Source organism: Indicator indicator, chromosome 2 (genome assembly GCF_027791375.1).
Source record: "Indicator indicator isolate 239-I01 chromosome 2, UM_Iind_1.1, whole genome shotgun sequence".
Taxonomy (NCBI): domain Eukaryota; kingdom Metazoa; phylum Chordata; class Aves; order Piciformes; family Indicatoridae; genus Indicator; species Indicator indicator.
The window spans coordinates 22,453,364-22,471,234 of NC_072011.1; the positions used below are offsets into that span (position 1 = coordinate 22,453,364).

The 17,871-nt window shown below is 35.9% G+C and overlaps 1 protein-coding gene across 1 annotated transcript in view; it reads right to left on the reverse strand.

Moving 5' to 3' along the window:
* The window catches only part of ADGB (androglobin), a 100,116-nt gene extending 82,635 nt beyond the window's left edge, over positions 1-17,481 (reverse strand). Inside the window, exons 1-5 of the mRNA XM_054396585.1 lie at positions 17,390-17,481; positions 11,989-12,139; positions 9,033-9,125; positions 6,840-6,911; positions 5,395-5,583 (exon numbers count right to left, since the gene is read on the reverse strand). Of these exons, the coding sequence (XP_054252560.1) occupies positions 5,395-5,583; positions 6,840-6,911; positions 9,033-9,125; positions 11,989-12,139; positions 17,390-17,481 (597 nt within the window). The remainder of the gene's footprint in view (positions 1-5,394; positions 5,584-6,839; positions 6,912-9,032; positions 9,126-11,988; positions 12,140-17,389) is intronic.
* Between the last annotated feature and the right edge of the window lie 390 nt (positions 17,482-17,871).

Consider the following 17,871-nt stretch of genomic DNA (forward strand, 5'->3'; position numbering starts at 1 on the left):
GGGGTGCTGGTGGACGTGAAGCTCAACATGAGCTGTCAGTGTGCACTTGCAGCCCAGAAAGCCAACCAGATCCTGGGCTGCATCAAGAGAAGTGTGGCCAGCAGGATGAGGGAGATGATTCTCCCCCTCTACTGCACTCTGGTGAGACCCCACCTGGAGTACTGCATCCAGTTCTGGAGCCCCTATTACAAGAGGGATATGGACATGCTGGAACGTGTCCAGAGAAGGGCTATGAGGATGGTCAGAGGGCTGGAGCACCACTCCTATGAGGACTTACTGAGCGAGTTGGGGCTGTTCAGTCTGGAGAAGAGAAGGCTCTGAGGTGACTTTCTTGTGGCCTTCCAGTATCTGAAGGGGGCTACAAGAAAGCTGGGGAGGGACTTTTTAGGATATCAGGTAGTGATAGGACTAGGGGGAATGGAACAAAGCTGGAAGTGGGGAGATTCAGGCTGGACGTGAGGAAGAAGTTCTTCCCCATGAGAGTGGTGAGAGCCTGGAATGGGTTGTCCAGGGAGGTGGTTGGGGCCCCATCCCTGGTGGTGTTTAAGGCCAGGCTGGATGAGGCTCTGGGCAGCCTGATCTAGTGTGAGGTGTCCCTGCCCATGGCAGGGGGGTTGGAACTAGATGATCCTTGTAGTCCCTTCCAACCCTGACTGATTCTATGATTCTATGAATGTCCCTTTCAGACTAACCTGAGCAACATAATTTCTGCTTTCTCAAACTCATACAGCTCTTATTCCCTACATCAATATGTTATTCTGTATGTGGAGGCCATAATAAGGACCGAGGAAAGCACAGGCTAATCAGCTAAGTGCTCCCTCTTCCAGGCAAGTTAAGATACGCTTCTAGGTTTAACAGCTTTTCTCTTTCCTCCTCAGTGCTGGCTAGCTGATGTTATCCATAGCAAACCACATGAATCTTCCTTTTAAAAATACCATATTTGATCTGCACTGTATTAGAAATGCTTTCCTTAATACAAATACATGGGGTTGGGTTATTTAAAAATAAACGTTATATGCTCAGGGTTTTATTCACTCTCAGGAGACACATATCAAACTGCAACTGCACAAGTGCAGCCATTCAAAAAAGTTATATGTTCAGGAGTTTATTCCCTCTCAGGAGACACATATCAAACTGCAACTGCACAAGTGCAGCAATTCAAAATTTTGTTCATTCCAAAAGATTGTCAGATTTATAAAGAAATTAAGAGAGTGATGGGGAAGCTAAATAAATTCCTCCTTTTATTCACAGAAAGTTTCTATGTTATAACCACTAGAGGAATGGTTTCCAGCACAGAAATAATTATAAGCAATTTTCCAGGGGGCATGGAATTGTTTGAGTAATTACTCTGTATTCATAACTGTAGAGATTTCTGAAAGAACCCTGCACTGAGATGTTTCTAAGTGATGTGCTTCATGCTACTGTGAGGCTCTCTCCACACCTTCAACACAAAACCTGGCCAGTCTATCCACCTCAGGCACTGACCTGTTGCTGTTCTCTCCAGGAGCACCATCTACTGTAGACGTGATGCAAGTTCCTTTACTCTGAAGTTCTAAAATATTGTGAGATGGGCAGTTTGTGTAGAGCAACACTAATTATCTCAAAATATGGTAAATTGCCACGAAGACCATTAGGAAAACAAAATATATTCTCTTTTCGCTAATTGTATCTGTGTTCTCTCCTGTGTTGTATCTTTGTCTCCTAAAGTTTGTCCTTGAGTATTCTGATCTGCACTCTTACATTCCATCTTCCAAATCTTTCCATGAATCACATTAGCATTTTTCACAAACACAGCCCTCACAAAATTCTTTACCTCCAAACTTAAGACTTTCATTCATACACCTAAGGTTGCTTTTTCTTTTGACTGCCTCCTATTGGCTGAGAAGACCTTCTGGAGATTTTTTTTTTTTTTTTTAACCATGAGTTAAAACCAAGAATACCCTCAGGGTTTTTATTTCTTGATTGTCTCTTCCTCTTACATTTCCTTCAGTTTTTGGTGGTTCCTTCACCATATGAGGGGTTTTTCCATGCATATATATCAATTTCATATTCTCTGAGAAAGTAAAATTATCACTTTTTTTTTTTTTCCAATTACTTCATCACATTTGAAGGACATCAAATAATGTAGAATATACCATTTCCTGAAAAAAAATCTTTTTATATTTCATTGTCCTTTCTTCTAATTGATTAAGACATATTTTGGATTGAATTTATCTAAATTCAAATTCTATCTACTGGACATTTCAGTGTTCTCCACTAGGATTATCTTCTTTTCCATTTGTAACTGTATGCAATGCCTTTGGAACCTCTGTCAAGCTCAAAGGCATCCAGGTTAAACACATGACAGTCCACAATCTAAATGATGCGGAAAGGTTGGAAAAGCGTCCTTTGGGGTTTTGTCCCCTGATGTATATTTTTGCAGAGTAGTCATAGCTGTTGTCTTGGAACTTTTGTTGCAGAAGCTGGGAGATTTAGTTAGCAGCTGAGGAATGAACAACTTTCCCTCCTTGGTAAGTGCTCTAATCATCACATAATATGCAGAAGGAAAAGTGATGGCCATCTGATAAAAGATATGAGCTCTCTCTGCACTCGTTATGTTCTTTGATGCACTCCCACAGAATAATCTAGTGCCTGATATCTGCATAGACAGACTTACCTAATACAGAGCCCTAAAGCAGTTGCTTAACCTTCAGGAAAACTCTAAGAAATTTTCAATGTTTAATTCTGACATAATGTGAGTCAGCTTAACCACTCTTGAAAATACTGCCACAACAGGCAACAACAGACCACCACTTCAAGTCCTCTAACCAAATGTTGCTGCAAAGATGGTTTCTCAAGCAGGCACTTTGAATACGACCTACCTGGATTTTACTTGATACAAAAATGATTAATTTGAGCAACTGGAGCCTCTAAATTTGCTTTATTAGAGATGCTCATGTTAGTTCAGTTCACAGTGTGCCAAGGAACAGAAGTATCACTTGCAGTATTCCAAGATGCAGAACAAACACTAGTGAAATAACTGCTTGGTGGTGTGTTTTTCCTTGCTGTTTATCTTTTTTGTTATCAGCAATATTACTTATTAGAAACTTACATTTCATTAGCACCTTTGGACTGCTTAATCAACTGTCTGCATTGTCTTAGCTGTTCACTTGTATTCGTGAGCACAGATTTTTGCCTTTTTCTTTTTAAATAAAGAAAAAAGGCTTTTAATCACTTAGTAAGGTTTTGTTTCCTTCTTTTTGTAAGTACAAATCTTTCTGTTTCCATGAATTCTGTTTTTATAAAAGTCCAAGAGGATGTCTTTGAGTTTTTATTAACATATCCAACTTTACATTTCCAACTGACTGTTTCAAAAATATTTTCAAGTTTGGGCAACTGGAAGTTCAATAGGGTCAATTATACTTCTTAGTGCTTTCTGATACTCTGCAAAAGACAAATGTAACCAAAATTACCCTGACAACTTGTAACTTTCAGGTTAGTGATTATTTCTTTGTTTATTAGTATGAGGTTCAACATTAAGTTGTTCTCCCTGTTGACTGCAAAATACATTAAGTTATTGTCCCCAGTGATTATGCCTGTACATCTTCAGTAAATGGTCCTCACATTGGAAGTCTTTAATGGTATTTAAATATAATTGTATACAAATAGCTCTGTAAAAACATCCAGCTGAGTTACTTAAGAAAAAACTGCACTGGTTTTAGGGCTATGCCTTTAAAATTTTTCACAGATCTTGAGCAGAAAGTAGTAAGAATGTAAATAAATCACTATTGGGTGTAAAAAAAGGAAACTAATGATTATTCTAAATGATTCCATTGCAGGGATAGCTCCCTTAAGATTTATTTCTCAAAACAATGTTCAGTTCTGTTCTGCTACAGCAGTCTAGCAGGGATTTTCTCTTCTTGCTTCCTTTGCTGGGGGAGATAAACAGCTGTGTACTGACCTTGTCAAGTTCTAACATAATCTCTGCTTCTTTTCCCTCTTTCTTCCCTTTGGACAGAGAGGCAGGGGAGGGGAAGGGAGGGGGGCAGGTGGAGAGCCAGCTTTCCTGGCTTTCACCAGAAAGCTTTTGTGCTGTTTTTGTTAATTGTAAATATGTGTAAATATTGTAAATACTCTCTATTTATATATATTCATTGCATTCCATTGTAGACTGTAGTTTTGCTTGTAAAGTATAGCTCCATTTGCTTCCAAACTGAGCTAGCCTGGTGAAGCTAATGTTGTGGGTTGAAATTCCCCTCCCCACAAAAACATTCTTAATCCTAGTATATTAGAAGTGTGGGACACTTGCCTGACTCTGGGAACCATTTGAATCAAACCAGCATATTCACTATATGGAAACAGAAATACTATTTTATTTTGAAACAATTAATGCACATAATATCAGCAGATAAAATTAAGACTGAAACAAAAAACGGGTAAAAGTTACTGAGCAAGAATTCAAATCATACAGTTCATAGTGCAGGGCAAACCTCAGTCAGCCTTCATATTTTTCTCCCTAGCAAAACTGAAATGAAACATGCCTTGTTTTTTTTTTGTTTTTTTTTTTTTAGTAGAAGCCAAACAACACTGAGTATTAAAGTGGTAAAGCAAACTTCCATTCAGGCAGCACCCACATACATTTCTTGGTATCATCATAACATACAGTAAAGGATATCCCAAAATACTGACAAGAAATACTCTCATAACACAAAAACAGTATAAGAAAAAAAGAGAAAAAAGAAAACTTCTGTAAATGTGCCAAATCAAAAACAATTTACATTGGACTATAAGAGGACATGTAACTTAGAAATAAAGCCCTGCAAAAATGTGATGTAAAGCATCACATACACCTCAAAAGAACTACAAATGGTGACTATTAATCACTCAAACTGACATTATTTTAACCACACGCTATAATGTGATACAGAATAAACCAATTACTTTCCATCAAATGTATTGAAATTGTGCTTTGGACTAAGGAATGACATTGAAAACTGCTGTTCAGCACAAAAAAATGTTACAAATATCAGAAAAATTATTTCAATAGATAGCTTGAACATATGCAACACTAGAAACCACCATTATTGGATCCTCTTTCTGTAATGTAATAAAAAAAGTCAAATGTAGCATCTTGTTGCAGTGCTCAGAGAAAAAACCCCAAATATCTTAACCATCAGCAAAATTCTACATAATCTATGAAAAAGGATTATTGCCTTTTCAAGTAATAACTGTATTTTATCAGGTACAAAAATCACAGGAACTACAAAAGGCATTTTTATTCACGTGCATCAACAATTTGTCAACACTTCTATTCCTTCCTGCAGATCTCTATGTTTTTGATAATAACAAATACTTACCCTAACCATTAAAATTTGCCATGGTAGCTGCATGTTTATAGATTGTTGAAGTACTTACCATCCAATGAAGTTTCACAACATATTTTCCATAGCTATTGTACAGAGGCATATGTTCCTTGGTAGCTTTACATAAGGCATAAATGTGTTCCCATGGCTTCCAAAAAAGTGTGGATGTTCCATTAGTTAAGTTCTTTTCATTGCAGATCCTCCAGACTGCATAAATGTCACTTACAATCCACCTCATCAGCTGAAAACCAGGGAAAAATAGAATATTTTTTTCCAGCTTATCTCTTTTAGAAAAATAAAATCAACTTATATTATAAAGATCAAAGAATGAAGCATATCTTGTTTTAAATGAAGAAGTGACAAAGTGTAGCTATTGTTTCATGCAAAAATTAATTTCACTGGAACAACTTTTCTTAAAACTGTCATATCTATCTACATTAAAATAAATTGAAATTAAGTAAAGGCACAGTATAAATTTTGCTGCCCATCAGTAAATAAAAATGAGGACATATGATTTCAAAATAAATGATGTTACAGGACTTGTGAATTATCACTTCTTTAATAGCTTATTACTAGGTATAGCTGCTAAAAATCAGTATTTGCTTTAGTATTTGTTATTTGTACACAGTCAAAAACGATTCCAAATTATTAAAAGTATTTATTAATTTAAAGAAAATTAAAATAGAAGCTTTCACTAATCATGTTTTAGGGCATGCGGCTTTCTAACATGCAGATTTCTGATGTGTGCTATAGTTTCACAAGTATTGCAAGATTGTTGCAGCAATTTCTATAACAAAGAATGAGAATAAGCATTTACTGCCAGAAACTTGCCCTAAAATTCATGACTGGTTCTCTGGACAGTAAAATGTACATAATCTGTTTGCTGGTGGCTTCCTTCCATACATTCTCTCCAGTGCTGAATTTTGAATTTGCATTGAAGCATTGAATGAAATAGAAATTATGAAGTAATATTATATTCAATACAGTATTCAGATGCTTTGGTTCCACTTGCTGTGTATTTTACTCTGATCTGTAGAAATTCAGTTAACATTTATTCAACTAGAGAGAAGGAAAAGACTGGCTGGGTTACAGACATTGGCACATATATGCAAGCACACAAAATCCATGACTCCAGGAAAGCTTGAATGAAAAACATAAATCCTTCCTAATGTATCTTCGATTTGTTCTTACCTTTAGAGAATATTATCCTGTAATAATTTTCATAGTTCATAGACTGCATAGTTTAAAAAAAAACAAAAAAGGCCCAAACAGGTTTGTAAGCTCTCTTACTAACATTGCTTTAAGGTTTCAAATTCTAAAAGGGAAACAATAATTACACTCATCTAGGTGATTTATTGCCATTTTGTTCCCATCATTCTTTTCTCCCTCACAATTTATTTCTTCATTTTAGAAATATGGAATGAGATTTTAAAAAGATATCAAATAGTTAAAAAACAAGGAAAAAAAATTAAGGAACAGTAATGTATTTTTACTTACCTCACTACAAAATATATGCTCATTTGCTGAAACGAGGTCAAATGAGGTTTCATTTTGGACAACCACAGGAATCTAGAAGGAAGTAATCAAGTCTGTTAAAAAATTAAATTAATACAAATTTTTTACAATAGTGACATAAAAATGACAGACAATTGGGAAACATTTATTAGACATTTGCAAACTAAAGGCCATTAGTATGCAAATCTTGTAGCTGCATTGGTATTTCAGGAAAAAAAGTCTTGAAATGTAGATGTTCAGAATTTTAAAATTATTATTTTTACCGCAAGATTTTTAAAGAGTATCAAACTAAAAAGACTACATAAGTAAATTGGGATTCCCTCAATTTATTCATTTTACTTGTAGCTCTGCATTTAAATAATATTCACCATACTGTCTCATACTTTGAGATTTCCTTGCCCTCCCTCTCCCCAGGATTCAAAGGCAATTGTTTCCTTGTGGTCACTTAGAGAGTGGTGTTGTCAGTATGAACACTGACTTTATCAAACCTTTGACTGTATTATATAACTTTTATGACTATTACTTGGGGTTTTGGTTTGGTTTGGTGTGGGTTTTTTTTGTAAGCAGTTTAGAAATAATGTGCTAGGATTGTATTTTATTGAACTATATATATCTGGCCCCTCATCATGTACTCATGCTCATTGCTTTATTCTTTGATCACCACACTAAACAGGCTTGTTTATGCTTTCTTTTATACCCCTATTAGATTAGGTAGCACATACCATCTTAAGAGCCTTTTATCACTTCACAATTGCATTAATTTTTTACAACTTATAACATTTCTAGTAATCATAGCTTTTTGGTTCGAGATACATTAGACCAAAATAAGCATCAAAGTTTCAATCTGGTCTTAAAGAAAAAGAAATGCTTTCTTCATAGTGCTTTAATGATAGATCTTAAAAGCTATTTTTAATGCAGATATGTGTTTCCATGGCTTTCTGGGCTGCCAGCTCTCTTGCCCTCATCTTTCAGATACCTCTACTCAGTTTATGCTTTTTGGCAGTGTTTCTCATCCAATCTTTTGGTCTTGTCAATTACTCCCCTGACCTCCTCCTCTCCTAGTTCCATTAAAAATTAAACTTGGACCTGTTTAGTTAATAAAAAATAGAACTGACAAACTGACAAAAGGAAAACTGACAAGCCTGAAAAAGCCGGAAGGATGGCCAAAGTATTTTAAAACTTCAGCATTTCATCTCAAGCAAAAATTATTTAAAACTTAGATTAGCAGCAGCATTGGAGAACACTAACCTTTGAAACGGTTGGCTGGTGTGGTTTTGTGGGTTGTTTGTTGTTTTTTTTTTTTTTTTTTTTGGTTCGTTGGTTGGGAGTTTTTTTGCAATTAACTTTAAAAGCAAACTGAGTAAGAGCATAATTTTTAAATGTTAGGGTTACTTTCCAGACCAGTACTGTCAAATATGTGGACATATTCTGTATGTATGCTGGAGAAATACAGTAGCTGAAGTGACAAGAAGTACTATATTTCTGGTAAAGCTAATTCATGGGTTTAGGACAGATATTTACTTCAGATACCTGATCAAGGGAAGCCTTAGCTGAAACAAACAGAACTTGTTTTGCCATGACACTGATTTTTAAGTGAGAAAACAAGAACACAAAGAAAAATAAAAAAGCATCTCTCTGTCCAGGTGTCTTCTAAATTAATGTGGAGCCAAAAGCAGAGCAAACTTATGAGGATAAAATACCATGATATTTTTTTGCACCAGGAGATGCTAGTCCATGTGATCCTGGTAAGAAAGGCATTCAGACTCTGTAAAGTATCATTTTAAATGTTGTTAGAGTTAACTGAAAGGCTGTACACATAAAAACTGGCTGCTGCAGCCAGACAAAGGTAAGGGGACACAGGTGGTGTAGCTGCTGGTAACATGCAGGAGCTGCTTGCAGGCTTCTCCCCTGCAGCAAGATGCCTCAGTTTCTCCAGCAACCAGAAATTACACCCAGCACCATGCAGACCTCAAGGCCAAACTGTGCATGCAGCACAGGTTAGCTGCTGTATGCATCACTGACTCCCCAGTGCACAAAAATCTCCTGGACAGGACAGTTATGCACAGCCAAGCGAGGTTTTATCCACTGAACTAATCTCTTCTGCTAATTTTACACCACTTGTGACATAGGTAAGCAGGTAGGATTTTTTTCATTAGGACCTTGCTTGTTTCTTACCTTATTTGGTAAAAACTCCTGGGGACGTTTCCATGAATGCACTTTTAAGGATGCTGGCAACTCTATTTTCCCTTCAGGATCATCAAAGACATGCTACATAATATATGCATGGATAGAAATGGAATGTCTTTTAATTAATTACAGTATTGTATTTTCCACACTATTTATAATAATATATCATTCATGCAATAATTAACTTAAGGGGGGAAAAAACAGCATTAAAATGAACTACTAATATCTGTAACTGAACCAAAAAACTGCAAAGCTCAAAATGAAGATTCAGCACAAAAGCTGCTTATGCTGTGCTAAGAAATCTATGTGGTCTGCATTGTCTATATGAAATGTTTTCTTTCTTTTCCACCTTTCAGAAAATACTCAAAAAATTGATTAAGCTTCAAAGTCAGGCACTCTTCTACTACGCTGCTTCTAAGTACTCTAACTCATTCCTAGAGCTTTTGAAATTGAAGACTGAAAGTAAGTATCTAAAGCAATATTTAGACATAAAAAAAGCAGGTTCCACACAGTTAAAACTGCTATAGAAACCAGAGAGGTATAATTGTACAGCATCATGAATTAGACTATTTAAAAGAGTCTCAAGCAATTTTCAAACTTTCCTTTCAAAAGTGTTACTTATCTTCTATGTGAACAGAAGGCATCAGAATATATGATACATTTTTACTTATTAGTACAATGTAGGGTGAAGAGATGCTTCTGCTCGTGTGGACTGAGAATTTAAGCAGTTACATAGTTAATGCCTTTTATTTGTGCCTGGAACTTTAAATAGCTTTTAGGCATGTATATACATTTCTGTGTGTCTCACAGTCCATAATGTCTACAAACCAAACAAGAGAAATATTTTCTGGGAAGGAAAAACTACATAAGTACTGATTCAAGGAAGACAAAAGAAAAATCTTTACAAAAGTATACAGCCCCAAAAAACACCCCACAGACTCCAAAACAGTATTTTCCATGCACTTTGTTTTTTCTTATTAGTTTCATAGTGTAAACTCCTTCAACATATCAGTCTGAAATAAAGTATTTTGAGTACATGAAAGAAAAAAGGTAAGTTGGGGGACGAAAAAAAACATTTAGCAACACTTATTTTTCTGAAAGCTTAAAGGAAGTCTTGTAGCCTGGAATTCACTCTTTATTAATAGAATTTATATTCTACCTTCAGAGACTTAAAACCTCAACTACATTTTGGAACAGGAAATTTTAGCACTTAAATACTAAATAAACCAGCAAAAGGAGGCAGGTGAGAAAGACTATGCAAAGGAATACCAAAAAAACCCAAAACAAACAAAACACCTTTATTTAGTTTAACAAGTGGAAAAATACTTTGAAGAAGGATATTGTAAGTTCAGGTAAACTTAGTGGATAAAATCAGGTTTCACTTAACTGTTATTTAAGGTGGTGATAAGAGATAACTGCCCTGTCTCAGAAGTTCATGCCTTACGGACAGGAGACTCAATCAAAAGTTCTATGGGAAGGACAGGCATGAAACATGCACAAAAGAAACAGACAAGGTCAAATGCACAATCTCAGCAGCACATTGCACTGACCTAAGAGAGGTTATTGCATAGGGCTGCTCGGTAAAATAATTTCTAATAGATTCCTTCTCTCTCAAAAGAAAATCAGATTGTTTACATTCGTGTTCTAAGGGTACTCAAAGGTACAGGATGTTGTCACTGTTTCTAACTGAACTGCCCTACACAATGTTGAATTCTGGCTATCCTCTTGTATCAAATGAGGCCACATTAGAAATCCTTCAGATCTCTAAATTCACCTGTTCAGACATGTTTAAGAATTCCTTTAAACTTGTAGAAATAGCAACATTTCCCACAATTTGTGGCCGAAGAATTGACTGGTCCAGTAAACACTTCAGAATGCCTCTTAGGCTAATAAAGAAGACAAATTTTCAGTTACAATTATTTTAAAATTTCATCTTAATAGCATCTGGCAGACCTAACTGATTAATGCTAGATGAATTTTTAGAGCACAGCCCAAAGACACTAAATGTGGTAATGCAACAGAAGAAAGGCAGAAAGGAAAATTACTTACTTGTCAAGTTCACGGCAGCATTCAGTATACAATCTATATCTTCTCCAAAAGAGTACTTTAGCCACATATGGGTACAATATATTTAAGCTTATGATAATTAAAAAATAATAATCTACAAACCCATATGCTAACATATACATGACATACAAGAACACATACAGAATAAGCATCTGGACAATTCTGAATTTGCATATAAAATAGATGATTAAACACAGTACTAAATAGATTTTAAATACAATTTTCAAATGCTAAGTTTAAGAAATTCTTTAACTCTTTATACTACTCTGCATAAATCAAACATATATTCTGTAATGACAACCAGTTTGAAGTAGTAAAAATCCAGATGAGGCTTAAAAGTCATTCCAAAGTTGGAAACACTGAGGAATTTTTCTGCATCTTGGAGGTGCTTACTTTCCAGAAAATAACAATATCTACTGCATGCTAGAACTTCAGACAGTGTTTCATATGTCCAGAAACTGATGTGTGTAAGCCAAACCAAAAGAAAACATCTGTTTTTACCCACAGTAAAGACAGGGGCACTTAACCATTGGAGTCCACAGAAATGGCAGTGCCTGGAGAAGGTACTGCTCTGACATACTGCAACGGTTCAGCTGTTGCCATGTCCCCAGTTTTAATAACATTGGGATTGCAATTTTTCCAAACAATTAATGTGCACACATTAATGCACATACATATGTTAACAGTTTAAGAAGCAACAAATGCACAGTACTTTTAGTTGTTAGTTTAGTTTAGTAGGGAACTATTTAAATTTATTGAAAAGATGTGATTGAAAATTATTATCAGTAACAAATTATTTTGAAGTTGTGACAAATACTCTGTTAAATACAGGCACCAAAGAAACCCTAGAAATATATATATGTGTCATACAACTTACTGAAATGGGACTTTTTCCAGGTTTTTCTTTCTCTTTTCCAACTTTTCCAGTATCCCATTTTTCAGCATTGATATCTGCTTCATTCCATTCTGGCCAAATAGGAAATCTCCACTTCTCGTTGCAAGCACCCCCATGGGAAGACAAAAACATCCTGGGAAATCAACAAAGGAATGAATAAAAATGGATAGTATATTACGCAAGGGTAGCAGGAAGATTTTTAGTTCATAAAATGTTATTATTTTTAATCTACTGTAATAAAATTGCACTGTTAGTAACTACAATAACTTTTTGTCAGTAAGATAAGCATGCCTATAGAAGTGCTAGATGCCATTATGAGTATAAATCAACAAAATAATTAAATGCATTTATGTGAAGATTGCTGCTGAAGTAAATGGGACAGCTAAAGCATGACAACAGAATCCAAGGGCATTTTCCTTCCCTTCCTTTTCCCCTGCTTCAAGCCACACGGTTCTCTTTTTTCTACTGTGCCAGTCCTAACATTCACAAGTCAGTTCAACTCATTCACCCACATGAAGGTTTTCTTTCTTTCTTTTTTTTTTTTTTAACCAACCAAAAGAAGCTTGCCATGGAGAAAAAAAACATATTGGGAAAAAATACTCCCACTCCTAGGCACCTGTGAGCTGCTCGACCAGCCAGTTCTGTCTCCTGTTAGATTCCATTCTCATAGCCTCATGTGCTACCAGCACTCTCACTACAGTCTCAAATGGAGAAGGATCTAACCAACCTGACCTAAATTGGACCTGCTTAGAGCAGAGAGTTGGATTAGACAGCTTCCAGAGGCACCATTTAATCAACATAATATTTTGTTGTTAGCAATAATAAGGAAGTGGGTAAAAATAAATATTTCTCGCTCTCTAGACAGGAACCGCATTCATCCATGCTACCCTAAGTCTTACTGGAAGACAGCTGTGAAAATTCAATGCCATCTGTGCCTTCTGCTGTGCAAATAAAAAATATAGCTTCTGCTATCCTAACTGGAAGGAAGGTATAAGCTCTGGACTGATATCTTGCTTGGCGTTTCCATGTTTGTCATCTTAGTCATCTGTAAATGACCTCCAGTCCCTCTCTGTTATGTTTGATCTTTCATTCATGCTATATTTTTTTTCTCCAGCATTTTCTTGAGGACTAAATGGTGCTTCAGCCTATATTCAATAATATTAAACAAGCAATTGAAAATCCTGGAGTGTTTATCAGTTTCTTTTGATTACTAGGAATGACTGTACCAGTTCTAGTTCTTTCAAAGTATCTGCATCAAAGGGAATGCATGAAGAACAATGAAAAGTAAAATGCTACCTCTACCAACAGCTTAAATACCTGGTTATTTTGAAACCTTGCCCCTTTCAGTATTAATTTAAATCCAACTCTTGGGAGCTTCTTACACATACTTAGAAGCAAAACCTGACAAGTTAAGATTCTTAATTTTTCTACTTTTTCTTATTTCAGATGAAATATGAATGATGTATGTAGTGACTTTAAATATTCAAGAACTACTTCTTATTTTTTGTATTTTTTTCTCACTGTAAGTCTGCATTTAATCTTTTAAATATTTGTAGAGAAGCATGGAAGTTTTATTCAATAATTATAATAATAATGATGATTCTCTGAAGCATTTCCCAAACAAAATTGAATAACAATTACAATAATTGCCATACGATTCTGACTGCTTTGGAACAATAATGGAATAGTTAAGAAAGCAAATTTTAAAAAAAACAATGAGATATGAAAAGATTTGCCTAGCTTACTGTCACACTAAGACAGAAAATTAGTTTTGGTCTTTGACTTTGAATATCCTCAGCACTAACATGGGAGACCTAAAAACAACGTTACCCATGACTGAGATGAGCTGCCACAAATTAGTTCACACAACACTTCTGCTACTCAAAAGGAATGATTCAAGTAAATTTTTGAAAAATTCATAAAGAAAGCAAGTTAATTTGACTCCAAATATAAACTATGGAAAACCAACCAACCAACCAAACAAAAAAAAACCCAAAACCTAACCACAGCTAAATTTAATGAAGTACTGTGTTTCAGTAAAGTTCTTAAGAAGCTCCTTTATTACAAGAATGGAATAATATAATTCATTGAGAATTCACTGAAATAAACTAACAGACACAAAGACAATGCAAATCAAGGCAGGTATCTTATACTCAAGTGGGATGGCTTCATTGTGCAAACAGTATTTTAATCATCAACTTACTGACAGACTTATTTTTAATTCTATGCTAAATCCTAGAGGAGAAAAGGAAGGGTAAATTGCCTAATAGGAGAAATGCTGTGAAGTTGGGACTAATTCACATATGACCCTTGAAGCATCTTCAACAAGAAGACTGATATTATGCCAACAGGAAATGGCAGGATAGACAAACACAACAGGATAAAAAGCCACAAATTATGACCTACATTTTCAAAGACTTCAAGTTAATTGTAGTCATTTAGTCTGTAAATGTATACACCCACTCTGCTCACCCACTCTGCTCACCCACTCTGAAACCAAGATCTTGTCAGCATGATCAGTGGAGTCTGGGGAGGAGAGATTTTCTTCCTGTAAACTATCTATGACCATTCCTCACAGAGGGAACCCAGCAACTTTGAAGGGAGTCTTCTCAAGAGAATTGCAGAAGTATTGATATTTAGTGTCAGAATGACACGGCTACTCCACCATCCTTTCCCAGCGCTCGTGTCATTTCAGATCTCTAAATGGGCTTAAAGCCCATTTCAGAGAATCAAAAGGCTGATCACTGGCATCTATAAGGGTGACTATTTAAACAAACCAGTCTTTTATTTGCAGTATGACACATTTACATGGTCTGATTTAGTATTTATACACCACCCTTTCTGTAGATGCAATGATTGCAACTTTGGTCTTCATTTGTTTCACTCTGCTAAGAATTTGTTTATCTGCACAGCAGGGCATTTGTTGCTAAATAACTGCCAACAGGCCTTCACTTCATCCCATCTTAGTGCTCCCTGTAGGTGTTCTAAATGCTCACAAACATTACTCATTGCATGCTTTAAAGATTAAAAAGTAAACTGTGAATTTGCTCATAATAATATCCAAACAGAAGACAAAACCTATTTGAAGCTAGTAATTTTCACCTTGCTCCCTGGAGAGTGTTGCCAATCTTTTATCTTTCATTAAATCATATCTATTCTTCCCATGAAATTTCTGCAACCGTTACACTGTAAAGATTCATTTCATTCAAATCCCAGAAAACATACTATTAACATGTATCTAATCTCACACTAATTACAGTTCTTGGGATGGCAAATAATTAATAGAAATGATTCAGTAACGGGACATGCTACTTAGCTAACTAGTATCTGGCACATCAGCAAATGAGGCTCAGTGATGAAACTCTTTTTCTTTCTTTTCTCCTTCAGCTCCTCTAGATGCTCTGAACTTCTCTATATGTACAGAAGAGCAATCTGAAGGAAGAGATGGCAGTTAAGAATATCACATCTCATATTCTTTATTGGATACCATGTTGTGTCACAGGGAGATGAGAATTTTGCGGGCTTTCTACTTACCAGAAAGCAGTAAAGAAAAATGTATCCCTTTTCTTGGATTATTTGAGACAGGAGAAAGTTTCTGGCCCAAATAAGACTTTTACGTTAGGAAAAAGAGGGCAGAGAACAAACAGATGTGTCAGCTTCTCCTCCAAACATGCCCTGTGGAGAAGCTAGTTAAATTTTTCCCTAGTCCTTTCAGAAGTCAAAAACAAAAGGCCTCTTTAAAGACCTTATCTATGGCAGAAAATTCTTTTAAACTCTAATTACTGAAATGGCTTTTTAAAAGTAGCATCTGAGTATCTTAGAAACCCACAGCCAAAACCATGGCAACACTGAAGTTTATAAGAATCTGGAAAGGATATGAGAATATTTGACCAAGACTATGTGGCAAAACTATTTACTCTTTTTCTTCATACCTAGTGCTCTTCCTCAGAAGAGGAATGAGCAGAATGAGTCACGATCAGACCATCTAATAAGCAGCTAAGGCAGCATAGTCTTCTCATTATTAGTAATGTTGTCATCAGCAATTACAAAATAAACCCAAAATATGTATGTGTTATAACTTATAATTATTCTTATCTCAGAAACTTATTTAAAGAACTCTCTGCAGAAGAAAACTATACTAGTTGAAATGCTCAGAGCTCTCATGTTTGGGGAAAGACTCAAGCCATGAATGCAGTTCAGCTATGATGAACAGAATAAATTACCATGAAGCATCTAGGTTGCAGTGATAATTGTTTGTGAAACCTGTAACAGGTTTTGGTCATTTCATTTTTGTGTACTGGAGTAGGATTTCTTCCACAAAAAAGCACAGAGTTCATTCTGTGTGAAGCAAGATCAAACCGTGGAAAATTAAAGTGATTGTAGAAAGAAAAGATTGATACCAACTGATTATTCTTTAAAGGAATATAATTTTTAAAGGAGTCTGTAGTTTGGATCACAACTTTCAAGTGTAATATTCTAATTTCTAAATACAGCTGACATCCTTTTAATTGTCAGACAAACTGCTAATAGACTTCAGTAATGTGCCAAGAATGGGCACCTCTGCTAAGACAGAATGGTCATTTAGCCTCTCATTTTGCATTTCCAGGTAGAAGTCCATGTGTTTTCTTATTTTTATTTGCCTGCATATTAATTGGAGGTGAGATCATGGAATGACAAAATGATAAGAGTTGGAAGGTACCTCTGGAGATCTTCTAGTTCAACCTCCCTGCCAGAGCCTACAGCAGGTTGCACAGGGCAGCATCCAGGCAGGGTTTGAATGACCCCAGAGACGGAGACTCCACCACCTCTCTAGACCTTATTGATTCTGTGATTCTGTGATTAGTGTCATGCTCTAGTCAGTGTGGTGGTGTTAGGTCATAGGTGGACTTGATGATCTCAGACATCTATTCTAGCCTCAATAATTCCCTGATTACTACATCTGGGGAAAGTATGCAGGTGCATGATGGTAACATTTGCTCAGATTTAGATGATTAAATTTGAAGCTACATAAGACTCTTCTCCCTTCAATTCTGCACCTGGACATTTCAGAATCCTGGGCCATTAGAGATTTTCGCTGCTTCTGAATTATTTGAGAGAACAGAAAATGCCTTTCTTATGTTGGAAATGCAAGGAGCCAATAAACCCTTCCAAAAGGCTCAGGGCAGCTATTCAAAACAAAAGAATTCTCTTAATCTTTAGAATGATTGCATTTAACAGCCTGCTATTGAGACCATGATCTCCAAATGCCTGTTTCTCAGGATTATCAGGACAGTGTCTGCAAAGTGGAAATAAACAACTGCTGTAGACCAAAATACACCACAGATCTTTTCCACAGCCTTGTTCCATGACTTCATTGAAACTTTTAGTGCTCATTAAAACTTACACTAACCAGGACAAGTGCTCCAGCGCAGCACTAAAAGCAGCTTCAAGTTCAACCATCATGTTGTTATCCACAAGACCTCTACCTCTTGCCATTTCCAAACTTCAGTCAATCTAGCAAGCCCCATCCAAAACATCAAAAAGTTAATCTATTCAGTCTATATTCTCTAAACCACTGCTGTAGTTTAAACCTTAAGAATACTTACCTGAGGAACACATGATGGCAGTGGATAAAACCTCAGTCGTAAGCCTTGGCTGAAGATTTATCTTAGGTGTATGGGAATTCAAGTATGAATTAGCAATGATACTATTTTTTCAGTTCTTACTATTCCAGCCTTTAATCTTGATAGTAAACATCAGGTAATCCTAGGCTTTAGTGCAGCAACCTGCTACTCATTGCAATCAATCAGGCACACAGCCAAACTTAAATCATTTCTTACAGCCAGTTCAGGCTTCAGACTCTCTGCAGGTTCTTACAGATCCATC